Raw genomic sequence first — 15,377 nt, forward strand, 5'->3', positions numbered from 1 at the left:
GCAGCAGCACGCCAACATCTCGACTACAGCTCACCAACGCCCGTCGCACCCAAATCTCGCCATACTTTAGGTCTCCCCGTATCAGCTTCTGCGCCGAACCAACTCGCTGCAGAAGGTTGAGACTGGTCATCAATCCTGCAATCCGATCCATGCAATCAGCCCAAACCACCCACACACACTGAAGCTGAGAGTTGATAGAACTGACCATTTACATTCCACGCCCTGTTTGTCCATGAGGACTTTTACAGTGGCCCATGAGAATCGAACGATCCCCTTATATCCGAATACAGGATCAAGACCTTCTTTGAGGAATGCTTGGGTCTTGGGATCAGAGGGATAACCACTACCTCGGGCAATGGGTTCTTCGCCTTCTACTTTGAGAGGGTGTGTTCTAGATGAGTGGGAAAGACAGGTCGGTCAGCCAGTCCGAACAGCTGGACAAGCAATTCCCAGATCAATATTGGTTGGTCGGAGTGGATACACCAGCTTGAGCGATCTCCGTTACCTCGTGATGCTGAAACAGGATGAGACAGGAATTTGGGCGTGGTAAGGGTATCAAGGGAGACTCAGGCTCGCACTCACCCATCCACTCCCATATCCTCCGGATCCACCCATTCATGCACATATCTATCCCTTGTGACTTTCGCAATGATAGATGCCGCACCCACGATCTTGAAAAGCGAATCGGCTTTGGGACATACTGTGAATGTGATGGTGGGGAAGATGGCGGTGAGTCGGGCTTGCCATTGTGGTGCAGGGCCTAGGGCATCGACGTAGCACTAGAGATGCAGCAACGCAGATCAAATCGGAAGGGTGTGATGGATGCAAATAGATGCGGTTTAGTACAACGGGAAGTAGAATGGAATGATGGGATACCGACAGTACATCAGTCACGCGCATTCCGGGTCATTGAAGTTGGAAGGCGACTCACCTCCTTCAGATTGACCCCTCTCTCCAACGCAGACCTAATCAGCCCGATCGTAGCGTCCTACGTTCCGTGGAATATCAGCTCCCTTCCTCGTGTCACGACAAGTAGACTAGACGCCCACCTCTGCTTGTCTATTCAAATTGATAGGGACTCTTCGTAACATATTCCGAGAGATGTCTTGCGGAGAAAGTGAGGTTGAAGAATAACATAGTGGTGTATGTTCGTCGAATGATTCCCAGAGTGATTGACGGGTATCAGCGGAAAGGGCTTTGGAGTCTGTGGTACCGAAGCCATGATCAGCTTGGTTTGATCATGACCTACAGCGAGGCCATTTATCAGTAGAAATAGGACGTACCATCAAAACCTATGTCTTCTAATGTCGGCTTGAATGACAAAGGACAATAAGCAGCGGCATACACCATCGGTCCTAATTCATACGATCACATCAGTACGGGTATTCCACATCTCCACCTTGTGCTTGATCTCATATGAACGTACCCAGCACAGCTACGAAATTTGTAAGATAGTAAGATAGATCAGCACGACACGTCTCTGCCGATGATAGACAAGCACTCACGCCCTCGCCCCGCTTCATCGATACCCATCATCCATCCTTCGCTCTCATTTGTGGGAAGCCCAGAGACGGACGAAGGCAGAGCTGAATGGTAAGTGTATGAATCTTGCAGTGGAGGAATTGGGCTAACGTTGACCGGATCGATAGGATGCGACATGATGATGAAGGTAGCTTTCGATGAGTTTCTGTGTTACTTGATCAATGGAAAGGCGTGTGTAAAGAACGATCGGACATAGATGAACTTGATTCATGGCAAAGTAATGTTGAGAATCTCGACGCGTAAAATCAGACGCGCGAATTGAATTCGGCTACAATTCACTTGTGGCATGCTTCTCATCCACCGCATTCTTCTTTTGAGAGAGGTCTTGCCGTCATCTACGACTCTGCTCCCTCATATCACCTCATATCAACCAGCAATTTCCAAAGCAGTAAGATACTGCAAAATTGATCATGGGAATCCGTCCATGATATTCTCATTAGACCGTCTTTGTGAGGAATAAGTTGTGTTCTCGAGGAATTCCATATCTTCCATCCCTGACTAATTCCTAATCAGGTCGCACATGGTTTCTAATTGAATTAGTATTCTATACTAATCCACTGCACGTGACTCTGCCATCCCCGACTTGCTTCGCTCGACGCGTTGTGCTCGGTTGACTTTGCTTTCTCGAACACTGAACTATGCATGATCTCGTTTTTCCTTGGACCGCATTGGAATATAGCGGACTTTCTTAGTCATTCGACTCTGGTGACAGGTGTCTCTTACTCCAGAATGATCTTCCCGCCATCAACATCCTTCACTCCCCTATCCACCGTCCACCTCCCAACACCTCACCTCCTCCATCCCAAATCATGTAATCCAGCGATGGACCTTCTGGTCCTCCTTTCCTCCGTAACGTCACCGGCATCAGCATCGATTCCAGCTTTCGGACGGAAAGGTAAGGAGAAAGAAGTCTTGCAGAAGACGAAAGTCGGTCTTTGGCGGACGGGAGGTAGTAAAGTCTGGGAAGTCGAGGTAGGGGGTAGAGTTGCGGGTCTGGCTTGGAGTGAGGATGGTGAGTTAGTCCAACCTAACATTTTGGTGGAACACTACTGATGTTTGCTCTCTTGGTGTTCAGGATTGATCCTATCAGTATTGCTACTCATGGGCGAGGTGCAGACCGTTGACCATTTGTCGGTGCACTCGGGCGAAGTGATAAGATCAATACCAATACAGGTAGAAGTGGATGTAACATCGCTTGAGCAAGGAAGATGGGTGGATATGGAATGGACAGCTAGTGATTCAGATTGGGAGAAGCCCAAGGTCAGCTCCTCGTTTACTTTTTGTCATACAGGGGTTCGGAGCTGAATGTGCATTACCAGAACGGCTCAGCATTGATGATCATCGATTCATTACCTCGAGTAACACCTGTCGAGCCACCTAAACCAGCCAAGTAAGCTATCTTTGAATCCCTGTGACTGACTTGATAGCTTACATCGCACAGTGTGTTGCCTTTCATGCGCGCAGCAGTCGTTGCGCCGCCCAAACCAACAATCCACCCAAATCTACTTACCTTCCCAGCACTCTTACCGGCGAATCCACCAGTTCCGCCATCAATCTTGCGAATTGCGTCGACCTCACTACTCACAGGTCTCTTTCCGCTCTTCACCACTTCGGTCACCTCGCCGGCGACCTTGTCTCTTGCCAAAGTGTCAAATAAAATAATGGGATATCTGGATGTCGTTCTGAGGGGGTTGGAGAATGCAGAAGCGGCATTTAGAGAAGGAGAGAAACAGACTATGATATGCAGAGAGGATCTGGAGACTTGTGCCCAACAGCAAGCGAGTGAGTGCTGCCTTGTATCATGCTCATGAGGTATTGCTGATATTTGCGTTGCAATGGACAGCTACGATACCCGATGTACATGCGGATTTGTTCAGGTTCCTGATGACTGGTCGAAGCGGCGTAGCTGTAAGCGAGTGGCTGGGTAGTAGATTAACAGGACGGGTAAGCTTCCCGCCATTGCGTGTTGAAATGAGCTGCTTCTGATGACATGTCTACCGTAGACGATAGCCAAGTGGGATCTGGCCCTTGACACGTCATTCAGAACGATCCAGAAGCTCGTATCGGAAAGCATCAGTCCTGCGTTAGAGAGGATTATCCTCCTCCTCGAAGAGCTGCGAGGATGGGCACGAACGTGAGTCTGTTGTCTGGAATGTTAGCATGCAGACCTGACATCGTGGCAATTTGACAGACCTCAATTCACCGATCATCTTAACCTTGACGAGCGAGAGGTACAGCGTGCGCTTGATTTAGTATGTGGATTTGCAAAACTTGCAGAGAAAATGAGACGAAATGCAGAGCACGAGATGCTAGCTGCAGCCGAATTTATGAAATGGGTCAAATATGGTCAGTGACTTCCGCCGTAATGACAGCTTCAGATCCTTCGTTATCTAACTTCATCCGCAGAGATCGCCAGATCAGCTGTTCAGGATCGATCGCAAGAGGATCTCCCGCTCGCAACGCACGATCTCAAACTCGTGTGGTCATTCTTGCAAAATGGCTTCGTACACTCAGTCTTCCATCGACATCTCCCATATCTCCTCATCCGACCTCCAAAAGATCTCTTACCAGAGCAATCGAACTTATATCCTCGATCAGCCACTAGACCTCTCGACGAAGTGATTAAAGAAACGACCGAAAGTCTTAATGCTCATCATACAGGCGGGAAAGAAGTAGATCTTGGTACACCCTCGCTCGGGAACGAGGGGAGTGTGGACTCTTCTGCGGACATGTCCATGTCGATGTCTATGTCGATGGCAATGGAGAATGAAGATGAGGATGGAGATGGAGATAGGACACCGACAAAGGCGTTGTCGGAAGCGGGGTCAAGAGCTTCGTCACCTGATACAGTAGAGAGGAGGGACGAACAACACGAAGAGGAGGTGAAGCGGTTCTTGGAGGAAGAACCTTGGGTATGGGCGAACACGGTGGTACAAGCATGTGAGGACTTGATCAAGGGGGCAATTGGGAGTTCGCGAAGTGCAGTTGAGATGAAGAAGACAACGAATGACATTGGTATGACGGATATTAGGCGAGTGGCGGAAGGAAGGTGGACAGCATTGGTACCTTCATTACCAGAATCAAGCTTTCAACAACGTGAGTTCAGCTATGTTGATTTTGGGTAAATGCCATAATGAGCCAAGCTGACATGATTATCAGTATGGCTGTTATATCAAGAAGGGTCAGAGGCACGCGTCACTGCCTTCTCCTTGTCAGATGAAGACGGATCGGCTGTCAGTCTTGCGCTCCAGTTCTTCGACGACGAAGAGCTTGTACTGCTCTTGGAATCAGGAAGTGATAGATATCTTGTCACTGTTCGATATGGTGATCTCCTAGATGAGATGACAAGTGTGCCACCCGAGTTGGGCGACGGGTGGAAGTTGGACGATTTGGTCCAGATGGGTCAAGCCTCCATCGAGGTGAGTTCTTATCTCCATCTACTGGAGTAGTCATCCAGAAGCTAGAGTCTCCAGGCTGATCGCTACCCCGCATTGAATAGAGCATCCCGTCAATCCCGATTGCACGATGTAGACAATTAGAATCGCGCGGAATGATGATTGACGATGATGAAGAAAAGGACAAGCGAAGAGTCGAGATTGCCTTAAATGGAAGGAAAGGAAGGAGGTTGGGTTGTGTCTTGATGGAAGAAGGGAGAGAGGTAGAGGTATTGGATCTCGAGGCGGATGAGGATGAAGAAGATGATGAAGAGGAGGAGGAAATGGAAGAGGATGAGTAGTGGAGTGGCCGATACATTAATGCATATATGATTATCGCCTCAATATCTTCTGGTTTCACGCCTCTGAGCCGTTTGGCTCTTCGTCTTCTACGTCGGGGATGGTATATATCGGTTCGCTGAACTCGCCATCTTCTCCACGAAAGCTGTAGAATGAAGAATGAGGTCAGTTCAAAATCCAGACTCGTAATGCGTTCTGTCCTCCCTCTCGTGTCGTGTCAAGTCTCCTAGCCCAACCTCCAAAACATCGTACGGGACGACCGTAACTCTAGTATAGCATCTCGCCTCTGTCGCTTCCCAAATGTACGAACCACCGCGCCCCTAGGATTCAAGGGAGATTGGCAACCTCTGACGACGACTTACCTGACAAAAACAGTCTTCCACCTCCCCCATCCCAACGCACTAATACTCTTCCCACCCACACCTCCATCTTCTTCCAAATTCCGTATTCCATCAGATGGAGAAGCTTCTTGTCCATCTACGGGGGGCTTGGTCTCCCATAATTGGATATCGGAGGTGGAGGTTGGGATTTGTATAGGGAGGGTTTGGGAGAGAGGTAAGAGGGCTGGCAGGAGTGTCGATTTGATGTTGTTTATTGTTCTGTGGGAGATTGGACGTCAGCGTCGAGTAACGAATGAGCTGAGCGGTGTGTGAGATCGAGTTTGATTGAGTGGATTTGAGTATAATGGATGAAATATCATGGAAACAATGCTGAGGTACACCGATACTCGGACACCATGGGATCAAACTCAAACTCGAGAGACCTCGAAGCAGTCCAGTCCATGCAAACGCGCTTTTGAGAGTTCATAGGAAAGTACTGAGTACTCACGTGTTCGCCGGTAAAGACAACAGGACGGCTGAGCGGTAGAAGTGGAAAGTGATATGGTGGAGATTTGATGATTTGGGCGGCTGGGGAAGGTGCGATAAAGGTCAGCTTGATGGATGAGTTATGTCCTTAGAAAGCTGGCTTACCATTTTGGCTTGACAGACGGCTGGTTACTCCGATTGATTTGTGGGTGAGGGGCAGTTACGAAGCTAGAGAAGAGTTGTGGAAGATGTCTTTTGCACAATAAGTCGAAGGAGCGAGTGATTTAAAGTGACGCGTGAAATGAAAGCGGCGATCACCGCCTCAAGTCGCCCATCACGTACTTTGTAGCGACAACCCCGCATGCGGAGGGCATAAAGGGGTACTCGTATCGTTGATTGAAAGTGACTTGATGATCTACCTACCGTCTCATCAACTCGATTGACCTCATGTCCATGTCCTTCCATACTGTTCAGAATCAGCTCGATCAACGATTGTTGGGCGTCTGAGTTCGACTCGACATGTACCCTTCTTCTTCGACGACGTCGGTATCTGACGAGGTGATACGACGTTCTTCCCTTGGAGGATTATCGTCATCCCCGCCTTCCGACTCTGATATATGGGGATCGTCCAACGCTAACAGCAACGACAGCAACAGCAACAGCCTTCGAAAATCATCACTGCGTCGTCGAAATGCTCCTTCTTCTCACAATGACTCCACTACCTCGTCGTCCAACTCTGGTGATCGACCAAATCCACATCGGCCCGACCTATCCCAACGTCGTACTTCCTCCACACCATCCCCTCACCCTCTATCACACTCGACACCACCAACACATCATACGGATGTATTAGGAGATATATCGAGACCTGCACTGAAACGTGTGACTACGGAAACAGAACGTCAAGTGGCTGAGAGTAGTAGATCAGGAGGGAGTGAAAGTCTACGAGGGAGCTTTGACGTGTTGAGGATGAGTACTGTGGACGAGCCGACTGGTGGTGGAGAGGTGGAAGTGCTCATACATACGGTGCGTGATCAAATATCTTAGTTCGTCCTCCCTCACTCGGACTGCTCAGCTAATACGTAGAGTGCAGATTAAACCAAACGAGTCGCTAGCTGGTATAGCCCTAATCTACGGTATTGACGTGAGTGACATTCCGAGGCCCCGGTCCGATTGCTTGCACAGCATCACCTTTCCAAAGTTACTCCTCGTTTCGCCATAAGGTATGGCTTGCTGACTTCTTTCCTCGGCACAGCTCGCCACTTTGCGCAAAGTCAACAAGCTGTGGGCGTCCGATCCCATCCATATCCGAACCCATCTTTACGTGCCGCTTGATGCTTGTCGATGGAACAAAGCCAGGGAGACGTTAGTGCGCGGACCAGGAGAAGGTCAAGTGACGTTGATGCCGAAAGTTGACAAAAGGAAGACGAATGGATTAGATAAGGGGAAAGGCAAACAAAAGGAAGAGGACCATGACGGCCCACGATCGCACAAGGGGAATGGCTTGAATGGACGTCTTGATACGCCAAGCGGTGTTGACGCTGAGGGTGGCTGGGGACAGTCGGAATGGACATCAAACGACAGTGGAGAGATCGATGGGATCGCTCAGACATTCTTACCATCCACCAACATTGCTTACAATCGACCATCCGTCGATTTATCACTGCCTCCACCTGTGGAATCTTCATCAATGCTCGATCAACAGGAAGATAACGAGCCTACACCTCGTGTACTTGACGTCGTCAGAATACCAAGTTCGCAATTACGTTTCTTTCCCCGACCGCAAAAACCGCCAGATCCATCTCGAGCATCTCTTGAACGGGATCGCGATGAATCTGATGGAGGATTCGGTGACACAAATCGACGCTCGTCTATGGCAATTCGACGAAACTCATCTGGAGGAGCAGAGGGTCCATCTATCGTACATGATCTTTCGACACTTCCACCACCACTCCGACACTCGCACTCTCATTCCAACGCCGAATCAGATTCACCGCCGAAAGCAAATGTCAAGACTCGTGCTAAAACCACCGTTGTCAGATTACGACCGCCTCAACCTACTCAACCATTACATTCTTCTTCGAAACTTGCTAATCGACTATCATCACTATTCACGGTTCCTCCACCACCACCACAAGCACCCTTCGGTACAAAGCAAGGCAGTTCAGTCTCGCGACCTCGGATCAGCTTGGATTCGAGCTTCTCGTCTACACCCAGGAGCAGCGCGGGATCGAGAAGGGGGAGTGGAGCGAGTAGTCCTGCTACTTTGAAGATGAGGGAAGAAAGTATGGAGATGATGACGAGGTTGAGGGAAGAGCCAGGAAACGTAGGGTTGGGGATAGGACAGGGTGATGAAGGCGTCACGAGGAGAGTGGGAAGCGCGAGAATGGGGAAGAAGGACGATTAGATCTAGATACATTGGTTGTAAAATGGTATTGTATTCATGGCATTACAGTCTCAGGCCATCGCTTTCCTTGCATGGGAGATTCTCTGCAGGTTACTGCTCGCTACCGCATCTAGCATTCCGACTAGACAAAGTACTTTCCGCTACGCGCAGGCGACTGGCCCTCAGTGGGATCTGCTCTCGCTTCCATCACAATTCTTACTAAACTTATCATGAACGTCCATAGGTAAAACAGAAAACACGGGTCTGCGACGTCCGTCGAGGTCGCTGACTTCGTAGGTCCAGCGAAACGCACCATGGCACTCGTCTAGGTCGATTTCCCAGATAGCTCCGGAAATGAGGCATGGTAGAGCATCGATTATCTGTTGCGCTGCATCCTTCATGATTTCCTGCATGTAATCGTCCCCATGCTGCAACAGAGCTGAGATTCCCATTCGTGCGTGGCGATTCAGGAATTGGGCTCTAGAGAATCTTCTATCCGATGACGCATAACGGCGAGGACGTTTCGAGTCCACAAGCAAGTACGAATCGAGTGTTCTGAGGTTTTCCATTGTTTCAAACAAGTTTGTGAAGTCGCTCTAAAGAAGCATCCAGGTCGATGATCGACGCAAGCTTAATATCAGTGGTTGTCTCGGCGCTGACGACAACGTCAGAGAACTCACAAAGTCGAGTCTATAGAAGCCTTCCCCGAATTGTAGAGTATCGCTTTCGGCGGAGCGTTGCACTATCATTCTGGGGTAAAGGAAGTCTTCCTCGTAATGGAAAACATGTAGGTTTTCGATGGCTCGAAACTGCGATATCTCAGGAAGGAGCCTCCAATTGTTCATGAACGTCTTTATAAAGAGGGTCCGAATGGGACAGGTGCTTCCATCTACCCCAGTGTCCCACTGTTCCAAGATCGAATCGAAGAGCCATGAGACATCTGATGTCTGGTCTATATAGTTGGTATAACAATGCGTGAGTTTCAAGTGTGCGAGTTTCGGCGCGGCCGCGGCGAAGAGGATCGCAAGATGACCGGAGCATTCGTTGCAAAGGACTTGAACCGAGAGCGATATAAGATGTGGCAGGAAGTTGGGGAGACGACGAATGTCTTGCGTTCCGAACCTGGTTTCGTCGTGTTGGCAAAGAGGAATATCGGTGATTACCAATTCTTCAAGGGAAGTCAAGCTTGCGAGGAAGGTTTGAATCATCGACCATCGATAGCTGAGAGCCACCTCTTGTCCCGGTTTCTTGTCAATGGCGAACTCGACACGTCTTGGAGATGATAAGTAACTATACAGGATATGACCGAATGACATATACTCTAGACTCACCTGACCGTTCTCAACACTTGGACTGGTGCCTCTTCCACCCACTTCACCATTCTCGCCCAATCAACTACTCTAACGTGTAGCCCTCGAAGCTTGCACAACCTGCACAATCTCCTACAGCTTCCTTGGAAGCTCAGATAGTCGCTCACAACCTGAGGATCGATATCGCTCCTAAAATTTTCCCAGTGGGCACCGAAGGAAGGGATGGCGATTTGGTTATCGTCTTGAAGGAACTGAGCAATGAGCACGAGGTTCTCGTCCGAAAGGTCGAGGAGGCTGTTCACCATACTATACTTGTCGAGGAGGCGAGCACGAACGAGTTACGGTCTACCGTATAGAAGCGATGAAGGGAGATCTGACGGGTAAGAAAAGCACCGTAAGACTTTGCGGTCGAAGGACGGAAAGGAAAACGATGCTTTATTTCGATATGGAGGCGGACGAAAGAGAGCGAGAGAAGGAAGAAGAAGGAAAGAGAAAGAAGCACTGTTTCCAGAAACACGACATTGATCGTTGAACTCGGAGCATTTTCCGTGGTTTGGTGTGTGTTTGTTTCGTTGTGTATACAGTACATGGGCTCGTGCTCAACATGACACAACGATATTGTCCGACACTAGATCTGATCGAAGCATCCTCATTCGTGGCAACGGCAGCAACGAGAGGATACAAAGATCAACGACATTCGTTCGATTGCTACACCGTCTCGATTCGACCCCCCTCCCCCACATCCAACCACTATCCAACACTTCCTAGCAAGGTGCCACGCCCGTGCCATACCTCGACCCTGTATCATCCAGGCGGTCCGTGCGCTCACTGAATGGGCCACATTTCTGGTTTTCATCTACGGCCATAGAACCTAGAAAACGCCGCATCCCGTCTGATCTGCGCAGCTAAGCTGGGTATCGCTCGGTTAGTACCAAGGTGGGGGACCACTTGGGAATCCCGGGTGCTGTAGTTTTTGTTTTGTTTGACATCTCCTTTTTCTATTTGGAAAGAGAATGCATTTTGGCTTAAAAGTGAATGCAGGACGATAGGATGATGATCGACAGGAAGAAGATGAAACGAATGTCGGAGTGATAGGGGCCCTGTAAGGGGTCAGGCGAGGTGTGTGTTTGTGTGTATGTGTCGTCGGAGGTTTTTACGTCGCACGGACCATAAGAGGATTGTGTGTAAAAACGGCTCGTGCACTACCTTTCCCTATCTTCCATGAGAGATCGGACAGCTAGACGGAGAGTGACCATTCAAATGCACGTCATTATCGTAACAATTTCGTGTCTTCAATGCATACGCGGTGGTATAGCATACATTCGATACATGAATCAGACCCTCCATGCTCACAGCCCAGGCCTCGATCGACACAGCTACGAAACAGATATTGGATCCAGTCGGGCCACATGATGGTTAGAGATCTCACTATGCCTCTCTCTCTTCGCACCTCCACTTTGAGAAACATATCACAACATCATTAAATCATACTATAACGTCCAATCATACTCTTTCGCTAGCCCGCAACACGCAGATTGCTGTGAAGCCACATCTCTCTCTCTCTGTTTTCCGACATCCACTATGCACCATCTGGTACGAACTCGGGCTCCTCCTTGTTACTTCAGTCATTGCTCTAACGGATGAGGAACGACAACGACCATTGGATGAAGCATGCGAAAGTGACAAAGTAGAATCCGTAGGCATAACCGGATGGGTTACCGTTGATACTAGCACTCCAGACCTGCATTGCCGTTACCATCGTCAGTCATACGTATGTTATACTTCGCTCTGCTTCAAACAGACGCCACTCACTGCTCCACCAATGACAGGTCCGAAGAATCGGGAGAAGGACACTGTACTTTGCGCGAGACCGTTGGCAAGACCAACCACATGAGGAGGAGACATCGCATTCTGCCGCGAAGAAGGGAAATTTAATGTGGTCAGCTAGAGTCCACCCTTGCCATGGGAACTGCTCACGATAAGGATCATCACCGATGTGTAAGAGAAGGTACCAGCGCAGTATCTGATCGCGGTGATTGCCGTCAAGCCTGCACGTAAATAAGTCAATTTGTCATCCATTGTCAGAAAGGACAATCTGCGACTTACCGGACATGAGCAAGAAGCCGCCTTCCGAATCAGGCGACGCAATCTTGTGCAGGATAGGCAAAGAGAAGTATGCGGGCAAGTAGAGAGCACATCCGATTCGGAACATCTGAAGATGGTTGAATCGTCCGAGAGGAGGACCGAGCCTGGGGTAGAGGTAGAATTGGTAGACAAGCTGGCAGCAACACATGAGAGCGACCAGGAAGGAGAAGTGAGCGGGATTGAGCCCGAGACCTCCGGACTTGTATGGACTGCGATACGCAAAGCGCGGATCAGCCTGATCCCATAAGAATACATTCTCGAGATCTCACTCACGTCACCAGGAAGGACAAGAATACTTGGTCGTGAATCGTACCGTGCAAGGCGAGAAGACCGTACTACACCGCAGAAGATCAGCTTCGATGTCTGTACCGATTTCAGACCGACTCACTTGTAAGATCATCTGTAGTGGAAGAGACTTGAACGCCGAAGGCGGTTTCTCGGACATCTGTCCAGGAGCAGGACTGACAACGACGTTCTCGGTCGAGCTCGCACCAGGTCCCTCAGAAATGACACTCAAACCTCCCACAGGTTGAGGTCTGGGCGAAGCGAAGAATGGGTCACCTCCCGACTCGGTAGTGGGAGATTCGCCGTCATATGCTAATGCGACAGCTGGAGGTGTCCTTACACCGGTGTTGCCAAAGATCGCAGGCTTGTGTCCAGAAGAGGTGCTGAACCGTCGTCCGCCATGAGAAACTGATAGACGATGTCCGGGTAGAGTTCTGAAAAGAGAGCTTCCGCTAGTTATTCTGTTTCGAGACACATGTCGCTGAGTGAGTGATCCTCGGTGTTCGTCGAGTTGGGAGGTAGGAGTCGCAGCAGGCGAAGCTTGAGGTGTTAGATCGCCATCATCCTCTCCATCTTCCTGGAGCTCTTCCTCTGTTTCCTCCTCGTCATCAAAGACGGCGGTGTCTTGCGCCACAGCAGCAGAAACCCAAAGATCGTTGATGTTGAAGGTGTTCTCCTCGTTGGCTGAATCCTAAGTTAGCATGACGATTCGTGATGAAGCAAACCTGAACAAAGCTCACCGAGTAACAACTTCTGAGCCAGACCCAGAGCGCCATGCGCGTGGGAGTCCTCATCGTCCTCCTCACCATCGTCTTCTGGTCTCCCAACGGCGGCAGAAGCGCGTCTCGCAGCTTCCACTGCTGCTCGCGCCGCCAAAGTCGGATGCTTGGATCGAATTCCTCCATATCCGTAGGCAGTACCCAAGCTGGCTCTGCTGTCCCTTCTGCCGTGATGACTGCTCGAAAGAGCAGGATATCCAGCACCGTTCGCAGCATTCTCAGTTTCTCCCGGGGACAGCATTCCACTTCTTTTCAAGCTAAGCGAAGGGACTCGGATTGCCGTTCGGTTCGACGGAGCAGGCGAGCTGCCACGTTCTGTGGGCTGAGGCGATTGGGCGGCTAGAGGCTCGTCCTTCTCCATCGGGAGCGCAATTCGGTTTCCCCCTCGTACACCTCCATCCCATGATAGGAAGCATGCGAGAATCGAGCCGATGGTGAGAATGGTACCAGCAATGAGAGTCGGCAAGACGTATGGGAACTTCTGGAAAAGACCTGTGACACTAGGGTGTTAGCTCAACCTCGTGTGTTGCCGGTGTCCCACGAGCCACTCACCAATCTTGCTCAAGAAGCTTCCTGGGAAGTTCTCCGCCGGACTTTCGAACACACCACCAAGGATGGGACCAATCACACCACCAAAACCCCAGGAGAAACCGAGGACGGCATAGGCTCGTGTAGCATTTGTGTCATCTGTCAAGTCACGAATAGATCCTCGGAACTGCAGAGATGGTCAGCGGTTGCTGTTGCGAAGATGAGTGATATCATCCACTCACAACACCGACTGCCCCACCAAAGATACCCTGAATAAGTCGTACACAGATTGCTTCAGGGAGCTATGGTAGGTCAAGGCGGATGTCAGCTTGGCACTGGGCTCGTATCGTGAGACAAGCAACTTACCGACTCAGATGTTCCAAAGATCACCAACGCTGATTGGAAGGAGAAGGCATGTCAATTCATAGCACCCAAGTCACTCATGCAAGACACACGTCGTCCGCAAGCGAAGAGTGTCACTCACCGATAGCGCTTCCTAGCAAACTCGCCACCAGAACTGCTCGACGTCCATGTCGATCGGCAATACTGCTCCAAAGAAGTGAAGTGAAGAATTGGGTGATGAAGAAGACCGAGACCAGGTTACCGGTCCAAAGACCGACTGCCGCTTCTGTCTCACTGTTCTTCGGTCGACCAGACGCGATGAAGAATCCTGCAAGTGGTGAGGGGATTAGCATGTTGACAGGTGAATTGCGGAAGGTTGGAGGTGCCAAGACGTACCTTCTACCATCTTGAGCATGAAAGGTGTACTCAAGTTTGCTGACAATAGCTCAGAGGTCATTGCCTAGACGTAGATCGTCGTGTCAGCGCGGCAGACAACACATCAATCATGACACTTCTCGGTCACTCACAATACACATGACGATCATAGGGAGCACAGGTAATGGTGTCGAGTAAGCTGGTCTTATACCTGGCACGAGAGTAGGTAGCTTCGGCGCAGCCTCATCTTCTCCTAAATCATCATACTCTCCACCTAGTGTAGCTCGACTGACGCGTCTCGCTCCTCTGGCATTGCTCGAGAAACTAGGTCGGATAGTCGATCGTCGTCTACCTTTTGGAAGGGGGAGAGAACCGCCAGCGAGCGATCGAATAACGCTTGGCGACGCGTTGGGGGAGTTTAGTGTGTGGGGATTGAGTGATACGTTAGTGGGTGAAGGAGTGTCCGTTGATAGAGCCGATCCACGAAGAAGATCATTGGTGGTCGGACGAGGGGGTAGATTGATCTTGGTTGGAGGAGTCGCCGACATTGTGTCGAGTGGTTCTGAAGCTCAGATCTATGAACTGTAGATATGTAGAGTGATCAAATGTGCCAGATCAAAGTGCAGTAAGGAGAGGATCTTATTGATCAAGGAACAGTGGCGACGACTGTAGACGTCTACACGATCGTCTTGATGTTTGTAGGAGGGAAACCAATATAGATGATGATACGATCATCTTCAATTCATTCTCAAACTCAAACTTGGTGTCGACCCGTCTTGCCGTCATCGCATACTCTTCATCCTGAGAAATAAAAGGATCAAAACCACGTGGCAGCCGACGCGCGGGGAGCACCACACTGAACATCCCTTCTCGCGTCGGTGAACACCGTTCAGCCAGAGTTACTCGGAATGCTTACAGTGCTCACTTTCAATCTTCCACCACCATACAATTCACTGATTGATCTGGTCTGAATGTCGTTGTTCGACGTGGGTTCTCGAAGGGTCACACCTTTTGTAGGAAAATGTACAGGAGAAAGGGATCGAATAAAGTATCCCTACGTAGCCAACGCTTGTGGACCTGCGTCAAAGACAATTGCGGTTCAGCTCTGCCACATAAGGGAGTAACATCGAGTGCGCGATCCCGTG

At 49.9% G+C, this 15,377-nt stretch overlaps 6 protein-coding genes and 1 non-coding gene across 7 annotated transcripts; 4 read left to right on the plus strand and 3 right to left on the minus strand.

Moving 5' to 3' along the window:
* Positions 1–23: 23 nt before the first annotated feature.
* On the minus strand, positions 24–1,659 carry CI109_104143 (ribonuclease HII; the record flags this gene model as incomplete). Its single annotated transcript, XM_065967423.1, has 7 exons — positions 24–135; positions 206–391; positions 583–779; positions 932–988; positions 1,050–1,204; positions 1,284–1,355; positions 1,506–1,659. The coding sequence occupies 7 exons, from the start codon at positions 1,657–1,659 to the stop codon at positions 24–26; spliced, it is 933 nt and encodes a 310-aa protein (XP_065823495.1).
* Positions 1,660–2,271: 612 nt separating this feature from the next.
* Positions 2,272–5,278, plus strand: CI109_104144 (uncharacterized protein; the record flags this gene model as incomplete). Its single annotated transcript, XM_032004109.1, has 10 exons — positions 2,272–2,554; positions 2,618–2,802; positions 2,862–2,932; positions 2,984–3,324; positions 3,386–3,486; positions 3,546–3,676; positions 3,734–3,888; positions 3,949–4,638; positions 4,702–4,961; positions 5,042–5,278. The coding sequence occupies 10 exons, from the start codon at positions 2,272–2,274 to the stop codon at positions 5,276–5,278; spliced, it is 2,454 nt and encodes an 817-aa protein (XP_031861711.1).
* A 55-nt stretch (positions 5,279–5,333) lies between these two features.
* Positions 5,334–6,250, minus strand: CI109_104145 (uncharacterized protein; the record flags this gene model as incomplete). The annotated part of the gene is made up of 4 exons (XM_032004108.1): positions 5,334–5,421; positions 5,639–5,875; positions 6,105–6,184; positions 6,248–6,250. 4 exons carry the CDS (start codon positions 6,248–6,250, stop codon positions 5,334–5,336), a joined length of 408 nt encoding a protein of 135 aa, XP_031861710.1.
* A 351-nt stretch (positions 6,251–6,601) lies between these two features.
* On the plus strand, positions 6,602–8,489 carry CI109_104146 (uncharacterized protein; the record flags this gene model as incomplete). The annotated part of the gene is made up of 3 exons (XM_032004107.1): positions 6,602–7,108; positions 7,176–7,226; positions 7,338–8,489. 3 exons carry the CDS (start codon positions 6,602–6,604, stop codon positions 8,487–8,489), a joined length of 1,710 nt encoding a protein of 569 aa, XP_031861709.1.
* Positions 8,490–9,439: 950 nt separating this feature from the next.
* Positions 9,440–10,134, plus strand: CI109_104147 (uncharacterized protein; the record flags this gene model as incomplete). The annotated part of the gene is made up of 2 exons (XM_032004106.2): positions 9,440–9,718; positions 9,880–10,134. The coding sequence occupies 2 exons, from the start codon at positions 9,440–9,442 to the stop codon at positions 10,132–10,134; spliced, it is 534 nt and encodes a 177-aa protein (XP_031861708.2).
* Positions 10,135–10,635: 501 nt separating this feature from the next.
* CI109_104148 lies at positions 10,636–10,750 on the plus strand. The gene has a single exon (XR_004236743.1). It is a non-coding gene; the product is annotated as a 5S ribosomal RNA (ribosomal RNA).
* A 661-nt stretch (positions 10,751–11,411) lies between these two features.
* On the minus strand, positions 11,412–14,780 carry CI109_104149 (uncharacterized protein; the record flags this gene model as incomplete). Its single annotated transcript, XM_032004105.1, has 13 exons — positions 11,412–11,519; positions 11,591–11,689; positions 11,756–11,826; positions 11,885–12,132; positions 12,197–12,258; positions 12,312–12,892; positions 12,949–13,479; positions 13,540–13,702; positions 13,758–13,817; positions 13,882–13,910; positions 14,000–14,185; positions 14,254–14,317; positions 14,385–14,780. The coding sequence occupies 13 exons, from the start codon at positions 14,778–14,780 to the stop codon at positions 11,412–11,414; spliced, it is 2,598 nt and encodes an 865-aa protein (XP_031861707.1).
* Between the last annotated feature and the right edge of the window lie 597 nt (positions 14,781–15,377).

This window comes from Kwoniella shandongensis, chromosome 7 (assembly GCF_008629635.2).
Source record: "Kwoniella shandongensis chromosome 7, complete sequence".
NCBI classification, from domain to species: Eukaryota; Fungi; Basidiomycota; class Tremellomycetes; order Tremellales; family Cryptococcaceae; genus Kwoniella; species Kwoniella shandongensis.